The 20,965-nt window shown below is 39.5% G+C and overlaps 1 protein-coding gene across 3 annotated transcripts in view; it reads left to right on the top strand.

Annotated features, from left to right (window-relative positions):
• The window catches only part of scube1 (signal peptide, CUB domain, EGF-like 1), a 156,582-nt gene that overhangs the window by 113,757 nt on the left and 21,860 nt on the right, over positions 1-20,965 (top strand). For all 3 annotated transcript variants that reach the window (XM_036148942.1, XM_036148941.1, XM_036148940.1), the window contains one exon: positions 20,260-20,382. In XM_036148942.1, coding sequence (XP_036004835.1) covers positions 20,260-20,382 — 123 coding nt within the window. The remainder of the gene's footprint in view (positions 1-20,259; positions 20,383-20,965) is intronic.

Here is a 20,965-nt window from a genome sequence, read left to right as displayed (position 1 = left end):
GAAACAAGAGAAGACGGTCAGCTGACATTGACTGAAGCATTTATACTGGTCATATCCTGGATGACTGAGAATTGGCTTATTCTGTTTTTACCATTGCATCAAGTTTCCAAGACCTTTAAATCTAGTCACATATTCCAGCTTTGACAGATTTGGGTTTCAAAACCTGTAAAAGATTTGTCAAAAAAAAAAAAAAACAGTTTTAGGGCTTTATGCGACTAAAATCATTGTTGAATGCATCTGTGCATTTTATCAGTCACATCAACATGGTGGAGTTATTTCTTAAACCTGTGAGTCACACTTTTGGATGAGCACACTGACACAGAGAACAAGAGCGAGAAACAAGGAGCATACATCAAGCGAGAAGCTGCTTGTGTCAGACAGGTATGAATATGTGAATATAAAAATAAAATCCCTGTGTCACAACACAAAACCCGTTGCACCACAACATCCATATGTTACACAAGTCAGCTACCTATGCACGTATACTCTCCGAACAACATCATGTGTGCAGTGAGACTATGAACACAATATTTAAATAACAAAACAAAGAATCACAGCACCTCAATCCAAACGTATTTATCAACATATTAGCTGCCCCATGCTAATGGACTGTTTGCTAATCTATGAAAAATATTAGTGTTGCTCTTCAAAACAGTACAAATTCCAATTAATGCACTAAATCCACACATTGTATTGATGCAATTGGTTTTTACCATTCCTCGATAAATCAATATCGCAGTCTGAAGAGTTTTCACTTGATTCTGGAGATAAACAGCGGTCGGTTCAGGTTGGTACCGGTATGGTTATATATCCATTACCACGACAAAATCTTCCAGCATTTCTTTGTATTCAAAAATGGCTTCTTCTTCAATTTCTACAAATAAATTCAATTTCTGCAAAAATGATGGCACTCTTGGTTCTTCAGCATTCTGGTGTAATCGGGTTTGGCATATTTGATGAAGCAGCTCCGCCAACAAAAAACAGCCCACGGTGGCAGTTATTTTGACAAAACCAAAGTTATTTCCGTTTGAGAAATGAGAAATGGTTCCCTGGTGTTGTTGCCTGGAGTGTTTCACTCAACAATAATGCAGCTATTGCAATATTTGCAGATTTGATTGTATTTCCCCTTTAAACTAATGGCAGATATGTGTCAGAAAAGACTGAAAATAAAACCCAATGCAAAAAAATCATCTATTTCTTGGCTCTAATGTAGTACTCTTCAGGTGATATGTGGTCCTAGCAGAACCCAGCATTTACAGTGGTGGCAAGATATGTGGACCCACCCCATGTTAATTGGGCTTGAGTTGAGTGGGGAAGATGGATAGGAGTACAGGCCAGCTGTGCCACTCCTACATAATTTGACTGGGAATAACCCCTCAGGCTTCCTAAATCTGTAGCGTAGAGTCACGGGCAAAGCAGGGCACATTGATCTGTCAACATATGAGAAGTCTGCAAGATCAACACTCTCAAGATCAGGGTACATGCTGTAACTTAACGTCATAGCTAAGCTACGGTTTGAGTTTTCCATATTGTGTTGTAACATAATCCATTATTATGACAAACCTAATATGACCTTATTATTCAACATGTGGAGCAACTTGAAACAGTTTTATCCGAATACCATTGCAAGATCCCAAAATTGATGCAGTTACTGTGGCTTCTGGAATAAGTTACCATACACAGTGATCCAGACGACAATTTATGCTTTTATTTTCTCATTGATTAACGCCAAAGTCATTAAATAACCACAAACGTATTAGTTTTAGGTATAGGTAATGATCCACTGATTTTTCCTTGTTGACCGGACTTCTCCTTTAAACACTGTGGTAAACAGGAGTGGGCTAAAATCTCTCCATTAAATTCAAATCAGTTGAATGTCATAGTAATGCTGTCATAAGCTTCATCTGTTTGTGTTTTGTTCACCTTACTGTTCCTTAGTGTGTTCCGTGTTTAGCGCTCTTTGTCATTAGATAGACATTGCCTTATTAGTTGATTTCCTTTCTGCTCATTGTTTGTTCTTGTCTTCTTTGTTCATTTTAACTTATTTTCTGTTTGATCTCTGTCAGATGTAGACAGGAAATTCAGTCAACTCATACTACAATAAATCAGACTGTGGACCCGAAATCCGACCAGACAAAAACAAGAGACGTTTAAAAGATTTATTTGAGAAACAGGTGCAGCTGGCGTGGGTAACTTCTGGTTCTGGCACAGGAACCTTTATACGGGAGAGGTGCAGGTTAGTGGCCTTGAGAGGGATTGGTGGAGCAGATGAATAAAGCGTCTAACGTCACTTTGATCTGGGGTATAGCACAGAATCCAGTAATTGGTTCCAGGAGGAGTTTAGTTAACTGGCTGCTAGAAGAAGCCGGGTCCACGGCTCAACCAGAAGCAGAGTAACCAATCCAGGGACGGTCCAGGGTCATGCACAGGTAAACAGAGGCAGGCAGAGGCACCAAGGAGGGAATCCACCTGGCTGTGTCCAGAGTCCAAAAACCAGAGCAGATCCGAAAGCCAGAAGTAGATGGGCTTGGCAGAGAGGAAGAATCAGGCAACAGGCAAATGTCGAGGTCCAGATACTGAGAACCAACAGGAGAGTCTGACACAGGCGAGGCAAATAGGCAGGAATCCAAACAACAAGCGAGGTCACTCACAATTGACAATCAAGGAACGCTGGAAGGTCTACTCTCGCTTGCAAGGGTTTTCGAGAATCTGGCACCTGCACTCTGGGGGAGACAGGAATATATAGAGCGGTGCCACTAATTAGAGGAGTCACAGGTGCATGAAGTCAGGGGATGATTGCTGGAGCAGCACAGGGAGCAGAGTGTGACATCAGCACACAGAATCACAGCAAAGAGCTATGAACGTTACACATTCAGATAAGGCACATGCAGTGCAATTGATCATAATCGTCAAACAATGCAGTCAAGTTCAGTTCATTATTCAATTTGATTACAACGTTTTCTGTTTAAGGAAGCCCAGCAGATTGAATTGAGTCATTAGTTATGTTTCCATTCAATTGTCATGCAAATTTTTAGCAAACATCTAAAAAAAAAAAAAAAAAGAAATGCCACCTACTGGTTTGGAGCAAACTAACCAGAATATGCAAAGCGTAAATTCATCAGAAGTTGGCGTTACCATGGCTGTAATAAACAGGAAGGAGAGGTTGCAAACTAGCATGCACCATATATCTGCGAAAAATGGAGAGAGGTTTTCAGGAATGTGTTGCTATCGAGCAAGTTAGGCTAATTGTTCTGTCATGCCAACTAGCATTGTGGGTGTTTTATGCTTTCCGCAGAAGTTGAGAAAGAAAATGCAATTCTATGTGCGTTATGGGACTATCTGGGAAGATGCTGACAGCAGAGACAGCTGATGAGTCATGTGAGGTAAATGTTCACCACATCAGAACTTATTCGGCAAATGTGTTTCCTTCTCCCGTTAATGCTCTTTCCGAAACACCAAACACCGCCTCAAGCGTTTAAACCTTTTTGTCAAATCAAGGAAGCTATTTTGAATTTAGCCATTTCCATCCATCTTTTGTAATATGGACCATCTTTTTCAAAATGCACGTAAAAAACAATGATAGAAACATGGGTATTGACTTGCAGCATTCACTCCTCCTAGATATTCATGTGATGAAAGTGGACAGTTGCTTGCATTGTGTCATTGACTTTGCAGCAATCTGTCATACAGAGCATGCATGTGGAAAAAACCTCCCATTTAACAGGATGTAAGCTCCCGCAGAACCAGAACCAGGTTCTATGCGAATGGCCATCTGCCACGACTAATTAGGGATTCAAGAAGACAGAGTAGACACGCACAAAAACAGAGAAACAGAAGCACAGAAAGAAATGTAAAAAAAAAAAAAAAAAATAGGAGAAATATGATCTTTCGTTTTAATTTCCATCAGAACTTTGAACACTTTAAAGAAAGTAATACAGGTTTTCCTTTTACTCAATATTCTGGCCCTTTCCAAAAAAAACATTATTTGGGTAATTTTAAGTAACCTAAAACAGCCACAGTTTATTCTTACAGTCAGACAGTAAGAAGAAGCCTTTTTATACAGTGTATGTGAGTACCTGGTTTAAAATGTATAGGTTACTGTAATTTAACTTTAGTGTAATTGGAGTCTAAGGAGTTGCAAAGAGCATATTTGTTTTAGGATGAGTGGCACCTTTGAAGGTGGTCTAAATCAGTCGGGGAATTGAACTGCTTCACGGTGACAGGCAGCACTCTTCCCACTTGTCTCTCTCTCTCTCTCTTTCGTTCATCAGCTGCGCTCTGATGCCAATAGGATGTGCCCTGTCCTGCCTGTCTATCATAATTGTCTCAATATAAACTATGCAGGGCATGTTTAAAACCCACCAGTATGATAAACATCCTTTTATCTGCGCTGACAGACAAGGCCGTTCAGCCTCTCTCGATGACAGACACGCCAACCCGAGGAGACGTCTCATTACAGGTTCTCTTACCAACAGCTGGGCTAAAGACAGGACTCTGCAAACGGTTCCCAGATGTTTGATTAGGAGGTGCACATTGGAGCGGGTCAAACCTTACGGTCGGGTATATGCGTGCCCTTGTAACAGCAGGAGTATTAACACTCATTACACCACACGGCGGTTTGCGTCTTGTTCTCAGAGAAGTTCATGAGAGGTTTTAGATCTGCACGTGGGCTTCTGACTGCTTCTGAGAACAGTGTGTGGTCGGTATACTTGCGCTGTGTTGGCACCAGTAACATGTCCTCGCTTGCCTGCATGCCACATTTGTCTGAAAAAACAAAACTAAACTGAGAATACACTCTCATATGCAGACAACCAGATCAAATTAAAAGGCTTGATCAGATGAGTTCACAAGAATACATGTAAACCGTTTTACCAGAGAACATCAGAAGACTGACTGGAACATTTCTTTCTTGCAGTCTTAAACTAGTAATGCAATCCACTGAAAGCCCAAAAGCCTCTTTAATTCCACGCAGCCTTCCCGTCCCCACCGGGATTTCTTCAGGAACCAAGTTAATCAAATATACATCTTTTTATTACATGCTCATCTTAAGCGTGATAATCGTCAATGAATTTGGATACCCTGGTGGCATTTTCCAGTGTCCCTAAACGTCTCTTACTGTACAAAACTATTGTTAAGGGTTATGGGCATTGATGAAACACCAGAAAACACAAACCTTTCTGTTTTCTATTAAACAACCTATTCAAGCAGCGTTTGGTCTGTGTCGACTCTTCCAAGGCCCAGTGCCCAGCAATTCATCTATGCTGACAGCAGAAATCCAGTAAGCTGTTCTTTATCAGCACAACCCAGCCAGGCAACGTACGGTCTCAGCTGAAAGAACACACTGCCGTGTGTTTAACAGAAAACCATAATTAATAACTTAAATCCTTTAGCAACCTTATGTTACTAAGTTCATGTTACAAGTGGCCTATAGAATCCACTAGAGTGGTTTGCAGAGATGGTTCCCAGCCGGAATAAAGTGGATTACTACCTCCTGGTCAGGGGTCAGTCTCTGTCTCAAATGGAAGAGTTCAGGTATCTTGCTGTCCTGCTCATGAGTGATGGAACCAGAAATGGAGGGATGGATTTGAGCCTTGTTGTCTTTGATTTGCCAGTCCATATATAGGTTTAGCCATTACTTGAGGCCATGATATGGATATGGTAAATGGCTTGTACTTGTATAGTGCTTTTAAGTAGTCCGACAACCCCCAAAGCGCTTTACAGTCATTCACACATTCACACTCTGACGGTGGTGAGCTATGTTTGTAGCCACAGCTGCCCTGGGGTAGACTGACAGAGGCGAGGCTGCTATACATCTGTAGCTTTCTTTTAACTGGAGTGTCATAAAGATCAGATCAGAGACCTCAAACTGTAGCTTTCTTAGAATTCTTAGTGAGGATTTTTCTGTATGTTTGTTAATGTATGAAATAATTCTTGTCAAGGATTTATTTAGCTTATTCTTTTGTTTTTCCTATTTACGTCTATACTATTTTTTATTCATGTACAGCACTTTTAATGTCTTGTTACTGAAAAGTGCTATATAAATAAACGTAGCTTACATGAGCGCCACCGGGTCCTCTGACCACCACCAGCAGGCATCTTGGGTGAAGTGTCTTGCCCAAGCACACAACGACAGACAGTCAGAGCGGAGTATCAAACCAGCAACCTGCCAATTGTTGGACAAACACCCTAACTCCTACGCCATTTTGTTTTTCTGTGGATCATGACCAAAAAAAACAAAAGTTGCCAATTTGCGTCGTTAGTGACTCCTTGTTAGCCTGTTGTGGTATTCTCAATACGCTGACAAATGGTTTGTCTGTCAGTCTGTCAACATTTCCATTCTACCAAATACCCAAGATACTGGATTGTGAAAGTTTCTGCCATAGTTCTGGAAATGAGTGTTGCTCGACAGTCATCTTTACATGTTGCCTTGGTAATACAAGTTGAACAGCAATTTAAGACTTTCCTGCTGTCTTCCTGTCGCGTCCGCATGTGTGAGTGTCTGCTGCACGGTTGGAGAGGAGAACGAGCGTGAGGTTTTGTAATGGTTTGAAACTCACGTTTTAGAGTGGTGATTCACTTTTTTTTCGCACATTAACACAATCTTCTATCCCTGGTGTGGGTTTCTTTAGTACTTTTATCGGCAGCACCTAGCTTTTAGGTGGGCGTGGTGGCCGGAAGAAATTGTGGCTCTGAAGACTTTAGGAGCCTTTCTTGTCATCAAGCTATTAAAATACCAATTGGCATGGATTTTTCGGTTGAGGAGTGTGATCTGACTGTTGGAGAAGTCGGATGTGCAAGTGTAAAGGCAGCATCTAGGATGAATAATGGTGGGTATGTTATTGGACTCTATTGACAAGGTGAATAATGTAGTTGGGAGGGGTATTGTTCTGACAAATATGTAAACTACTGTTTTTCCCCTAATAACCCCTGCAAAAAGCATCATCCTGTCTAGTCTGCCACCTTTTATCAGTGATGATGTGTTGCTGAAGGAACTGTCTGGTCAGGGTCGGATTGTGTCAGCAATGAAAAACCTCCCGTCTGGTTGCAAATCACCCAATTTAAAACGTGTTATTTCATTTACAAGACAAGTGTTTATGGTTCTACAAAACGATCATGAGCATCCAGCAGTGTACGCGTGGGAAGGAGTTTCAGCAGGGGAGCAAAAGCAGTCAAATGGTTCAGAGTGTGAACTTAATCAGGAGCGCATTGAGGCTGTCCTTACTTCTAAAGTGCGCGAGGAATTGAGCCAAACGACTACACAAGAAGCAGTTCAAGACGAATTGGGCGTTGATGATTTAGTTCACAGTGAAGGAAACTTGATCAGGGACAGTGAAATAGTTTTTAAGGTACCAAACATTCAAAGAAAACCTAAAAAGATGGACGTAAAAGAAAAGAGTGATTCAAATGCGTGATAGTGTGTCATCTGGGTACTCTATTCCTGATGGCCAGAAATTTAACAGATACACTCTAGAACAGATTAGAAGTTTTTTGGAAATAACAAAAGGAAAGAGAGACGTGACTATAGATTATTTTTTTCCTTATTAGAAAACTGTTTGACTCAGCTAAATGGTTAATGAGACAAAGGACTTGTGATGGCTTAAGGGACACTGAAGTGTATAGGTTTTTCTTTTTGATTATTTTTTGTGTGTGACTATTAGTAGCCTTAAAATCTCATTTTTGAACTTTAATGGTGCAAAGGATGCGAGGGAAAAAAGGGCTGTGTATTATGAACTCTTAAAATCTAAATATAGTGCCATGGCTTTTGCTCAAGAAACTGATAGCAGTGTTGATAATGAAGTTGACTGGAAGAAAGAATGGAATGGGAATCTTATTCTGAGTCACAAAACCTCACAATTTGCAGGAGTGGCAATTCTTTTCTCAAGAAATGTTTTTCCAATTTCTATTGAAACTGAAGATGTTGTATCTGGAAGATTGCTAAAGGTCATTAAGTATGAAAAACAAAATGAACATTACTAAATGTATATGCTCCTTTGATTCCATGAATGAGATTTCGGGTTCAGATGTTTTATTGCTCTCAGATAAGCAGGACAAGGACAGGCAGGATCAAAAGTCAAATGGCAGTCCAAAAACGGTACACAAAAAGGCAGTCCAAAATCAGGCAGAAGTACCGACAGGGATAAAGCAAGCTCGGATATTCCTTAGGCAGATTCGGGTAGGCAAAACAGGCAATCAGTCAGACAGGGCAGGAAAAAACAGATCAAGGGACAGGCTGGCTCAGAATCAAAAAGCAATCGGGTTTGCATCAACAGGTCAATCAGAATATAGAACGCTGGAACAAAACTCACCGTGGGCTCGTAAATGATCTGGCAGAGAACTGAAGACCAAGGCAGAACTATATAGTGGAGTACACAGGTGAAATGGAGTGAAAATTAATTACAGGGAAGGCAGGTGAAACTAATCAGGGCAAGAAAGCTGACAGATTGCTGAGGGGAGACCAAACAGAGCTGATAAAGTGACAGGTGGAAAACAGGTAACCTAAACAGAACAACATGTCTAAATCAAAACCAAACAAGACCCCAAAAGCAGAAACTTAACTAATAAATCTGATAACATAAACCAAGACAAAACCCAAATCGTGACAGTGGTGGGATAATTGTAAAATAAAAATTCAGCAGTTTACAAGAGGAATTGTAAAAGCTATTGAAAAATTATAACATTGTGGTTCTTGAGAATTTTTGTGAGTCCACGTGAAATCTAGGCCATATTCAAGCACCTTAAAAGAAAAAAAAATACTGCCTTGGCTGATCTGCTTGGGATCAGAGCACAGGGATCTCTGGTCGCTTTCAAAATATCTCTGAAATGGATGCTCCAGCTAAATCTTTGTTCAGTTTGGAGAAGAAAAATGGACAGAATCATCTCGTTCATTGAATCCGATCTGGAGAAGGAAAAGACAGAACCAACTTAATTGAGAAAAAGAGCTGTAGACTTTTTTTTTATTACCGAAGCTGTATGTGAGTGAGTTGAGAGAAGACTCTGTGATGACAGAAGGGTTTCTTGATAACTTGCCAAAGGTTTCAGACCAAGATAATGCAGAAGGCACTGTTGAGCATGGAAAACGGTAAAGCTCCAGGAATAGATGGCTTGCCTGTAGAGGTTTATAAATCCTGTTGATCGGTGTTGGCAGAAGATCTGTCGGAAGTCCTCAATGGCAGTGTAGCTAGAGGAGCGTTACCCTTAGCTGTCCCAGAGCTGCGCTCTTCCAAAGAAGGGGGATCTTTATGAGATAAAGAATTGTAGACCTGTCAGTCTGTTATGTGCTGACTATAAGATCTTCTCAAAGGTTCTGGCATGTAGATTGATAAAGTGATTGATCAAGTTATACATGTTGATCAGTCGTGTTGTATCCCTGGCAGATCAATAAGCGATAACATCTTTAATGACAGATTATTTGGACATCTCTAATTTAATGGATATAAACTTTGATCTGATTTCCATTGACCAAAAAAAGGGAATTTGATCCAGTGGAGCACCAATAGCTTTGGAACAGTTTGAAAGCTTTTGGTTTCTCCTCTGGTTTCATTGCTATGATTAAAACTATCTATTGTGACATTAAAAGCCTATTGAAGGTCAGTGATGGTTTAAGTGCTCCTTTTAAAGTGGGGGTATTCTACAAGGTTGTGCAATATCAGGTATGATGTATTCCCTAAGTATCGAACCTTTAAGTAAAATTAGAAAAAGGTTACAAGGTGTAAAATTAAATAGAATTTATTTACCTTTTCAACTTTCTGCAGATCCAGATGATATTATTGCAGCTATAACAGGAGAGCTGAATCTCCTTATTTTAACTGAAATTATTGAATGTTTGGGTAGCATTTCTTCATCCAAGGTTAATTGGAGTAAGAGTAAAGCTTTGTTTGTTGATAAATGGCCAGACTGACCTGATGAATTAAAGTGGGTAAAAAAAAAATGGTCTTAAATATGTGGATGTTTACTTGGGGGATGAGATGGAGGTCATGGAAGATTGGGAAGGGATTGTTGAACTGATGGAGGGTAGGTTAAAGAAAAGGTAACTGGCTTTTACCACTATTGTCTTAAATAGATTGTACACTGATTAATAATCTTGTTGCTTCATCTTGGTGGCATCATTTAGCTGTTCTGGAACCCCACCAAACCTTTTAGTGAAACTACAGAGTATTATTTTAAAACTTTTATATGACAAACTGCACTGGGTTCCTCAGTGTTTTGTTTTAAACAAAAGAAGAAGGATGGCAAGGTCTGATTCATTTAGAAAGTGGGAAAGCAGCCTTCAGATTACAGTTTTTACAGAGTTTTTTTTTTTTTTTTTTTGTAGGGGATCAAAATGTATTGTGGAGGCAGGTTCTTGTTTTTTTCCCTTCTTTCAAAAGTTGGTAATTTAGATTTTTGGTAAAACTTTGTTTATTTTCGGCCACTACAGATATGATGTAAAGTGTTTGTCACCTTTTTATGTTAGTGTGTTGAAAACATCGAAACTTGTGGAAACACAGAGATTAGAATGTCCACATCTTTAAACTGGCTATAATTGGAACTTGTCCTTAAGAGATCTCGTTTGGGCTCACCTTGGGATAAAATGGCAATTATTTATCAACTATTGATGGAAAAAAGCAGTGTTACTTGTTGGAGCTGAATGCTGTATCCTTGGGTTGAAAAAGTGACATTCTGGCAGTGAGTAAATCAATACGTGTTTTCATGCTGACATACTTTGTTTTATGCTCTTAATCAAAAGAAACGCTTTTTTTTACCTATTAATAAACATATAAATTAATACATTTTATATTTTAATAAAGAAACAAGTTAGATTTTTCATTTTAATTTATTTTACGCTCACACATGCAAAATCCTGAGCATTTTCTAAACTCCAACAATAATTTCTTCATATTTTTGCAAGCTGTGCATGCACCCCTGCATACATACAGTTTTTTAAAGGCCTGGAAAAGTGTTCTTTAAAATTTCCAGGTCTTTCCATTGTCTTAAACTACCCCGCTTGCCACTGGGGCAGGAGCATAAGACCCTTGAAAAAAAAACGTTTTGCACAGGATACTTAATTTGGCAACGTGATTCAGCCTTAATTTGTGAAATACAGAGATACATATCAATAAGCATGAAATTATGGTCCATCCATTGGGTGTCTGCAGTGTTCTTACTAAGTAAAAACAAATCTTTAGAACCAATCCTGGCCCAAAATGATGATCTTCACCGCGTGATCTTCTTTCAGTAGTTATTGCCAGTTATTGCAAATGTAAGATGCAGAAAATACAGGCAAAATTACCCCCTCTGGGATTAATCCCATTGGCTGCTGTGCCAGCCTTGAGTAGAAGAGACCCATCCAATGTGGCGGTGATGCAGGATGCGCTCCAGCACATAATGAGGCGTCTACATATGTAATGTTTATGGCTAAGACGACCGCCACTCATGGTTACAAGATTAGACTGTTTTTAGCCGCAATACAACATAAGAACTTTTAACTTCTAATTTTCGGATGCAAATTAGCTGTTGTGCTAATTCTTTGCATATTTACATTGATGCTTTATGCTGACATGTTGGTGAATGTGCATTGTCCTAATTCAAATAAATAAACAAAAAAAAAACAAAAAAAACTGCCCACCACAATAAAAACCAGTCCGAATCTCTTCCTTTTATGAAACTGTGTTAAAAAGCGTAAAACTATTGCACACAAGAACACATCACAGGCAAACAACTCTAAGGGAAAATAAATTACCGAGAGGCTTCACCATTCTCATCTGCAGGCCTTCGCACTTTGCTCGTTTGAAGCTTGTTCCTCACATGAACTGTTGAAAAGGATGGGATGGTCGTTGTGGTGGTGGTGGTGGGGTGCTGTGGTATGGAGTCATCTGAAACGGATGGGTTAGATGACGGAAGGTGTTTTGAGAGCTGAGAAGTGTGAGGTTTTGGGAAGAAAAGCCGAGAGTTGTCAAATATGAGGGGGCTTTCAACACACTAAGTTTGTTTTTTCTATAAATTCCAAGTATTTCCTTTTAATATTTTTAGATGAACAAAAACATCACACTGGCAGGACTAAAACTGTAAAGCTTTAGTGTGTGTGTGTGTGTGTGTGTGTGTGTGTGTGTGTGTGTGTGTGTGTGTGTGTGTGTGTGTGTGTTTTGAAGCAAATTTAATCCATGTTAGTTGAAGTGTTCAGTGACTCCAAGAATCTGGGGTTTAGAGTTCTGTCAATGTAACAGAAATGTTCTGCCAAATCCATCAGGATTGGTTATTGATTGATGTTTTTTTTTTTTTTTTTTAAACCCAATCTTTGAAAAAAATGTCAGGAGAAGAAGACATTAGGTTAAAACATTACAAATCAGAAATACAATTTCTCTCACTTCAGGCCCATGCAGACTTGAGAGATGGAATGTACATAAAACAAATAGAGTACAAATTGCATAAAGCTAAGAAAATCTGTACAGTTTTAACAAATATTTATGGCGAAAAGCAATTAAGTGGAAACGATTTGCAGAAACTTGAACCTCCACAAATAATTAGGGACAGAGGGCAGGGATGTGGTTCTGTTGAAGAGTGTTGGTTTTCTTTTGCCGGGTGTTGCCAGTGGAGAGGACAGACATCAGGCTGAGAAGAAAAGTGTATTTACTCAGGTATTAAACAACCCTAGCACAGAAACAAACAGTCCATGAGTGCATGTGTGCTGGAGGAAAACTCAGTTTTGCATAACAATGATCAGTGATTCGGGACTGGTGGAGCTGGAGTAGTGAGCTGCAGTTCCTCTGAGTGGCTTCTTCAATGCTGAGCAGGTCCTTGTTACACCTGTATTTCAGTTTGATCCCAACAGATGCCCATGTAGCAATATTTTAACACAACCTATATATATATATATATATATATATATATATATATATATATATATATATATATATATATATATAGAGAGAGAGAGAGAGAGAGAGAGAGAGAGAGAGAGAGAGAGAGAGAGAGAGACGCTGCTGTCTACTTATTCCAAAGTTGGCCTCACAAAGTTAACATTTACAGATTTGCAGCCTTATGAGATGTTTTGCCTCAGCCATGGTGGGAGTGATGAGAATATGTTACTAGCACAAATGATTTATAACTGTGGTGAAATTATTTTTTTACAGGTTTGATCCCGTGCTGCTGTGTCAGCAGGGAGAACTTTCAGGCGTTACCCAGCTACGAGCTGTTTTCAGTGGGCACCTCTGCGGAAGCATCCCGCTGCTCCCCCCAGCTGTTCTCTGTCTGAAAGGCAGACAGCAGCTATGGTGGATGGGTGGAGACTTCACAGATAAAACTGATCAGTTTTCTGGTGTAAAAAATGTAAAAAAAAGTAAATCCGCAGATCTGAGACAGCGAGTCTGGGTATAGAAAGCTGAAGTGTCCTTTTTCTTTTTTTCCCCTTCAGGTGTGGTTCATGGCTTGTAAATAGTAAAATGATATTTCAGTTTGACCCATTCTGTTCACAGTGGTCCTTAATATTAATATTCTCGCTCTTTAGTTTTTCTGGACTTCCTCGAAGAAAAACTTCTCATTTCTCCTCACCTCTCGGCCAATCATTGAACAGCAGTGTGTTTAGTCAAAGCTCCGCTCGAGTCCCCTCGGTTTGACCCTGCCCTTGAGCAGGGCTGGAGAAAACTGGGCTTGCTCTGGAAAAAACTGCTACCGAGACACTCGCAAGCGGACGTAGCCGAGTAGTGTATGAACAAACTGAGCCGGTAGAACTGGGGCTTTTGACTTTGGACAGCCGGACCTCCTTAACGTTTTTTAAAAAAAACACTTAATTGCCAATTAAGTCAGAGAAACAGGCCTGAAGCTGTTAAATGACTTGACATCCTTATTTTTGGAGACAGGAACAATCACGACATGAGCCAATCTTTAAATTACATTGCTTATCACTTTAATGCAAATTTTATTCAACCGTGTATGTCTTTTAAGTTGGATAGGCTGTCCTCCCTAGCCTACTGTTTATCTAAATCCAACTCTCAATTCCAGCATTTGAAACTAGGTTACGTTTAAGGGGTATTTTACTTTTTCACATAGTGGCCTTTTGTAAATGAAATCATTTGTAAGGGAGAAAATACTTCTTCATGTCACTGTATTCACCAATTACTGGTTCTTTTTATTTTTTTTAACTAACCTTTAAGGATCCATCCATCCATCCATCGTTTATATCAGTTTATCCAGCATGGATAAAGCTGGCTAGTGCCTATCACTAGTGGTCATTGTTCAAGAGGCAGGGCACACACTGCACAGGTCACCAGTCCATCACAACCTTCAACGGTATTGTTTGCTATTTTTGCTTTGAATCTTTGCTTAAACACAGTGTCCATATTCAGTCTTGTGTGAAATGTCTTTACCTTAATTAGGAACATACTCATTAAAATTCCACGGTGCCTTTGGTGATCCAGATGTTTTTTTGTAAAAATAAATAAATAAAAATCACTGAGCCCATTCATGTGCACACACTGATTTCACTCATTATTTTATTTTATACTAATTCTTAAACTCATAACAGTGAAGGTCCCACACAAGGGGTAGATTTATAATCTAGCAGGGATTAGTGACTGAAGGTATTTGGTAAACAGACCCAACACAAATATCTTAACAGACATGTACCTTTGCACCTTTTTACACAATTTCCTGTGGTCAATTTGGCCCGCTTACCAAATGGCTAGGGTGATTTTCTCCAATATATGGTTCAGGACTAATAGAATGTTTACATTTTGGAAGTATTAGAAGGAATTTAATGAGACAGTTAATCATTTGCCAATTAAAGTGGACACAAGGCCTAACTGGCTGTATTTGCAGTGGTAAATAAAAACTAATGTTTTTGTTTCTAGACATCATCTTTATAAACATGTGACCACAAAAGTATTTCTCCTCAATTGTTTCCTGGAAAAGTACCAACATTTACAACCTGCAAAGAAACCAATGGCTTTCTCCCAGATTATAATAGCTTTTTTTTTTTTATTAAACCTTTATTTATGTAGGTGGTCTCATTGAGACACGGTCTGTCACATACAAGAGAAACCTGATCGTAGATTGGAACTAGTGTGTCAGGTGACGTATAACCCCACTAAATGTGGAAGTGATGCGTGAGCGCCGTGGTGCGGGAGCGCCGTGGTGCAGGAGCGCCGTGGTGCAGGAGCCCCGTGATGCGGCTCCGCTGTGCTTTCTGACAGGCACCCTGTTCCACCAGGAGTGCTAGTAGAGTGGAGCGCCTAAAACAATGAAGTGTCTGCTTTTGGTCTCTAGTTTGGGTAGAATCAACAACAATGTGAGAAGAAAACTCAGAAAGGCTAGAGCTGGAGAGAGATTTTGTTGTCTGCCAAAACATTCTCAGTTTATTTAGCTTGAGATAAATGCCCATTAGATTAGTTTTGTTGTTTCTGATAGTGTCAGTACAATAATTTTTGAGATCCTAAGAGTGGAACCAGTCAGTTCCCATGAGTCAAACCGCTTTTCCTGCCAAGGCCCAAAGCTGGTTCCTTTGGTGCAATAGACAGGCTGGCTTTAAATCCACTTTGTCAGAGGGCCCAAGTCTGAAGCTGTTTCTTTCCATATGAAAATGTCTCCTTCTTTTAACAAACTCACATAGCTAACTTATTTATAGAACAATTCTTTGAAAAAAATGCTATACTCTTTTTTGGCTGAATAATGGTAAAGAAAATGAAGCTCTGTGTGATACTGATCGTCACAATATTGAGGATGTTCAGATCACAGAGTGACTAAAACCTTGGCAGGTCTGACTTATCTGTCCTCCCTTTCTTTGTTGCAGACTTTATCATTTCAAGACGTCTTCTAGTTTAATGTATTTACTTAGGCTCAAAGAATATTTAAGCTTCATTAAGGGTAATTATCTACCCAAAGCCTACCCCAGAGTAGCCATTAAGTGTGGGCAGATGTTGGTATTCTGCCAGTATTTTCAGCTTCCAAGGTAATTAAGAAGCTGTGTCTGTCTGTCTTCGGTAAGCCCAGGGTTGTATTCACTGTTTTTATTGAGGCAGTGGAGCGAAAACAACATGGGCAGCAAGCAGACATTGTGAAATGTTTGTATTTTTCTCATTTTGTGTATTACTTAAAAATGTCCTCTCCTTCATATATACCTGACCTTTTTATCGTCCCTTCGTGAACTTTCAGTAGCATAATTTCTGCAATTCCAAACTTGAAATTTACAAAATAATCATAAAGGACTCAAAGTTGTATCTTGGTTTTATCGTTGAGCTGAATTGACAACTGTCCCTTTTAACCTCAGGAGAACAGGAACATGGTAATGGCTAGAATAAAATTATTTTTGGAACACACTGCACTTCAGGTTGGACATGAATTGGCAAATATTAGAAGGGAAGACAGAAAGAGATAAAACACAAAGAAAAATCTTTAAAAACAGCTTCAAGTATATGAAATGCGTCTATCATTAGTTACTATTTGAACAGTTCAAAACACTCTATGCCATATATACCACTGCTACAGAATCCTCACAAATGCAGCAGAAATGTTGCAGTAATGACTGAGTAATAATATTACTTAGTCTCATGTTACACTATGTGGGCGTTCTGTCTACACTGATAAAGATTAAAATCGTCTCACAATTCTGAATTGCATAACACCATGGGGAAAGGAATCTATGCCAAAGAGAGGTTCACATTGTCCATCCTGATACATTTACTGTACAAAACAAGCGCTTCACAGTATATAAGTTGATGTTCATCATAAAGCCTATTATTTGGTACATTGCCATGGGAGAAACATCCATCCACTGTATATACCCACTTATCCTTACAGGGTTGCAGTGGAACTGTTGCCTAGCTCTAGCGGTCATTGGGTAAGAGTCGCCAGTCCAACCTAAAAGTAGTGATTTCATGCTATTTTATCATGAACTGTGATTTGAAGAGCCAAACAGAGGAATTCAAAAGATAGTTAAAGATAGAGTCTGCGATTTTTCTGGAAGTTTCCCCAAGTCCCTTTTTGAATAACTGCGCATGCAGGGGGTTCACATGAACAACAACAAAAAAAAAAAACTCCCCAAATCCACTCTGGTCTTATTTCTTTCTACTGAGGCCTTCCCTTTGTTCTCATAAACATGAAGGAAGTTCGCTTCTTGCGACTCTCAGCCATGTTCAAAGGATACAGTGAAAGCAGCGGCGCTACAATGAACGGCTAACCGCTAACCTAGCCGCTAAGCTAACCGGATACTTAACGCTAGAAGTGCGCATGAACAGCCAGCAAGTGGAAGCACGGACACTGGCCTTACGTGAGCGCATCAGAAGGATTGGCTTGTGGGACAACTAATGGGACATTCCTCAAATGACATCAAATTACTAAATTTAGAACATCTTGTGGTCAGACAAGCTGTGTAGAGTGGTGAAGCAGACAGCTCTGTCCCGTATATTGCATCAGCAAATATAATGGTAACAAAGAAACACTGCTGCTGCGGTGTCTGTCGGAGTCACTCTCAATATGGCCATGCTGACCATATGAAAGGAGTTTTTTCACTCCCGTTACTAAACTCCATCGCCATCATTGGATAAGAGCGTGTGTGATCCCGACATGGAGACACAGATTCTGGCGGGGATAACATGGAGAACCAGCGTGGTGAATCCACAGAGCTGATTAACGTTAGGTGGAATGTTTAGGTTTATATACATATGTTCGAGATAACACTGTAAATGGCTTGGCTAGGCCTAGTTCACATAATGCTGAATGTGTTAGCTACCACACAGCCCAACCATACTTCTATCAAAACAAAACCTTACCTTTCCACTAGTACAGCTTTCTTTCCGCCAACTTTCAGGCTCAGTTGTTCTATGCTCGATTGAAGCATGTAGAAATGAAGCTCCTGGGACATCCTCATCTTCCAAAATGATTGGTGTTGCAAACATTGCCATTTCTCAGTTTGTAATTTGCTTGTCCGACCGTCTAGGGAACTGGAGTTTATTTCCGGGGGGTGGAGATAATTTGACTCATTTAAGAAATGCCCTATAGATATAGTGATACCCCAAGAACTTGAGGGACAGAGGGTGGTGAGTATATAACGTTTATGGGTGAGAGCAAGAAATAAAACTTTGACAAATCCATGCCCTTCGGGTTGGTGTTGAACATGTGTCACATAATGCCACACAGTCGACCTGAGCAGCATCTCAGGAGCCTTGAGCTGATGCTGTCCAGACCGGCAGACTTTTGCACCTTCATCTTTTGCAGCTAGTTCTTCACCCGAAGTCTCAAAAGGGACAAGATGGTGGTGCAGGAGGGGTACCATAGGGTAGAGTCCTCGGAAGCAGAAAGGGTGGAGTGATGGCGGAGAGATTAGAATAGCGAAGTTTTGGAAAGAAAAATAATACATTTTAAACATAATGTTTAAATATAAACAGCTGAGAATATAGAGTAGGAAGACCGTCTTAGACAATCTTGTTGTCTGTCACTGGGCACAGTTTCATGTTGATTAGGTGAAGCAGGTCAAATATGGACCTTCCAAAGTAAAATTTTACACTTCTTGTTCTCAGGGGTAGGGGCTTTAATAACATCATCGATGACTATTGAGTTTTGTTCAGGACATATGGATCAATCACAAGACGTTTCGTGGCTCTACGACTTCCCTTGTAGAAGCTATAACAATTTAGTGTTTTTGGCTAGAAGTCAAACTTCAAGGTCTGGCCCCGGCCCTTTTACATGCACCAAAACCAAAACTTCAGATGCCCCATCCCTTCTGAGCAAGCTGACTGAATTTAAAGCCGGTCAATCAAAATCTCTAGAAGTTTGATCAAATAGAGAGGGTGGAAATGTCAAAACAGGGCCAAAATCGCATGTTCAATCCAAGATGTCTGACTTCCTGTTTGTTGTCAGGCGTGGGTGTAAGAGGGTTTTAGGTAGGTCTTGGAAAGTTCTACAAGTGTACCAATTTCATTCCTCTGCAACAAAATAATAATATGTGGAGGGGAGCTATTTTAAGGGAGCGCTGTGAAGTTGTTTTTGTTTTCTTAAAATCTGTAATTTTACACCAGGCCTGAGGGGTGTGCAATTTTTTTTTTTTACTTTTCTTATATGTTAAGGTCTCCAAAAAGCCAATTCATTTAGGCGGAGGATAATAAACCTTTGGATTACAATAGGCCTTCTCAGCTCTTTCGCTGCTCGGGCCTAATTATCACACATTTCACCGAAAAACCTAGCAGCTCTCAGTTCCATTTCATTTGATCTTGGATCCATCTCTTAAGTTTCTCCCTTGTTTCAAAACCCAGTTTGTCCAATAAAAGGATTTTTCTTTCTCGCTTACCTTTAGTCTCACCACAATTACTCTTTCCTCCCATGTTTTCCAGTTCCCTCCCTTTGTGTCTCCATCTCTGCCCTCTCTGTTCCGTCCTCTCCTTTATTTCTCTCTGGCATTTTGCTCAACCTATTTAGCAGCTCCTTGGATTTAACTGTTAATCCCTAACTGTTTCCATCACTCAAAGCACCAATCAAAAAGGGTTTAGGCCTGTTAAATCTGTCCATCTATTGTCCTCCGTCCTTGTTTGCTGTTGCCCCTCCTTTTCTCTTGGTTCTTTTATTTACCTGCTCACTGTTCACCATCTAAATCTTTTCCAGCTTGCTCTTTTGCACATCGTGCTCTGCTTGCAAAACGTTTAAACAGACATAAATAATAAAGCTTTCATGATCCAAAGAGTTCTAAATGAGATGTGAGTGAAAGGCAAAGTTTATAAAAAACTATGAAAGTTCTTCTAAGGATATGCTAAACTAGATGAGGCAAAGAAAGAATTTGGGAGGCATGGTGAAACCAGATCTGCCATGAGGTCTGTGGTTGCCAGCGAAAACAGCTCCTCGGGGGCAACTGCATTCCCGTTTATTATAATGATAAATAATTCAGAAATTGTATCTCAGTATTGCTGAAGCACACCTGGATCAGAACTCACATGTCTATGTTAGTTATACAATTTTTTTTTTCAAGATTCCATCTTGTGTGCATTTTAAACTGTATGACAAAATTCTGTCTAATGTGCTGACACATATCTTAACATCTATTCTTATAGCTGGCTGGTGGGTGAAATACATGTACACATCATATTCTCCTGATTTATATTTGTAAAAATATCATTTTAGTTCCACATTGGCTATTTTTGTTTCCATCACAGAAAGTTGCAATAAAATAACCAAAGTTTGGTTTTGACTTGTCAGTATGTGAACAACTTAAATGGCTGTTAGGTTGAGTTGAGTTTTTGCCTTTTTCTATATGTCAACTATTACCACCGCTGGCTTTATCCTCTAATGTAATCAATGCAGATATCGACGAATGCGAGGAGAACAACGGAGGCTGTGACCACTTCTGCCGAAACACGGTGGGCTCCTTCGAGTGCAGCTGCCAGAAAGGATTCAAACTTCTCACAGATGAACGGACATGCAAAGGTCAGGAGCCGAAAGCTTTTCTTTTCTTTTTTTCCGTCAATAATCGGTTTGGTTCAGAAGGTATGAAGATAAGAGAACAATTTCATATTTTGGATCTATTTGAGGTTTGCTGATAACATGTTACGGCTGTGTCTTTTATTTTCAGCTGTTTTAATTAAAAATCTGTTTATTCTGGTCTTATGTACAGTTCACACACTAGAGTAGATTAGCCTTTATTCATTCCACACTGGGGAAATTGTCTTGGTAACAACAGCACTTCACTACAAAATCCACAAAAATAAAAATATATAATCTTCTTATATTTAATTATATAACTATATATAATATATTATTCATTCACACTGGGGAGAGATCGCTAGGATAATACTAATAGAAGATGATAGTATAGATGATGATAGATAGATAGATAGATAGATAGATAGATAGATAGATAGATACCTTTACACATAGCTATATACTGCATGAATGGTGATAAAATAAAACTTATGTGTCTGGTTTGAAAACAGATATTTCATGACTCTAGGATAGATATACATTAAATAGACTGTATCACACACACTCGTAGGATTTATTGCACACGTTT

This window comes from Fundulus heteroclitus, chromosome 17 (genome assembly GCF_011125445.2).
Source record: "Fundulus heteroclitus isolate FHET01 chromosome 17, MU-UCD_Fhet_4.1, whole genome shotgun sequence".
NCBI lineage: Eukaryota > Metazoa > Chordata > Actinopteri > Cyprinodontiformes > Fundulidae > Fundulus > Fundulus heteroclitus.
This window is presented reverse-complemented; position numbering and strand designations above follow the sequence as displayed.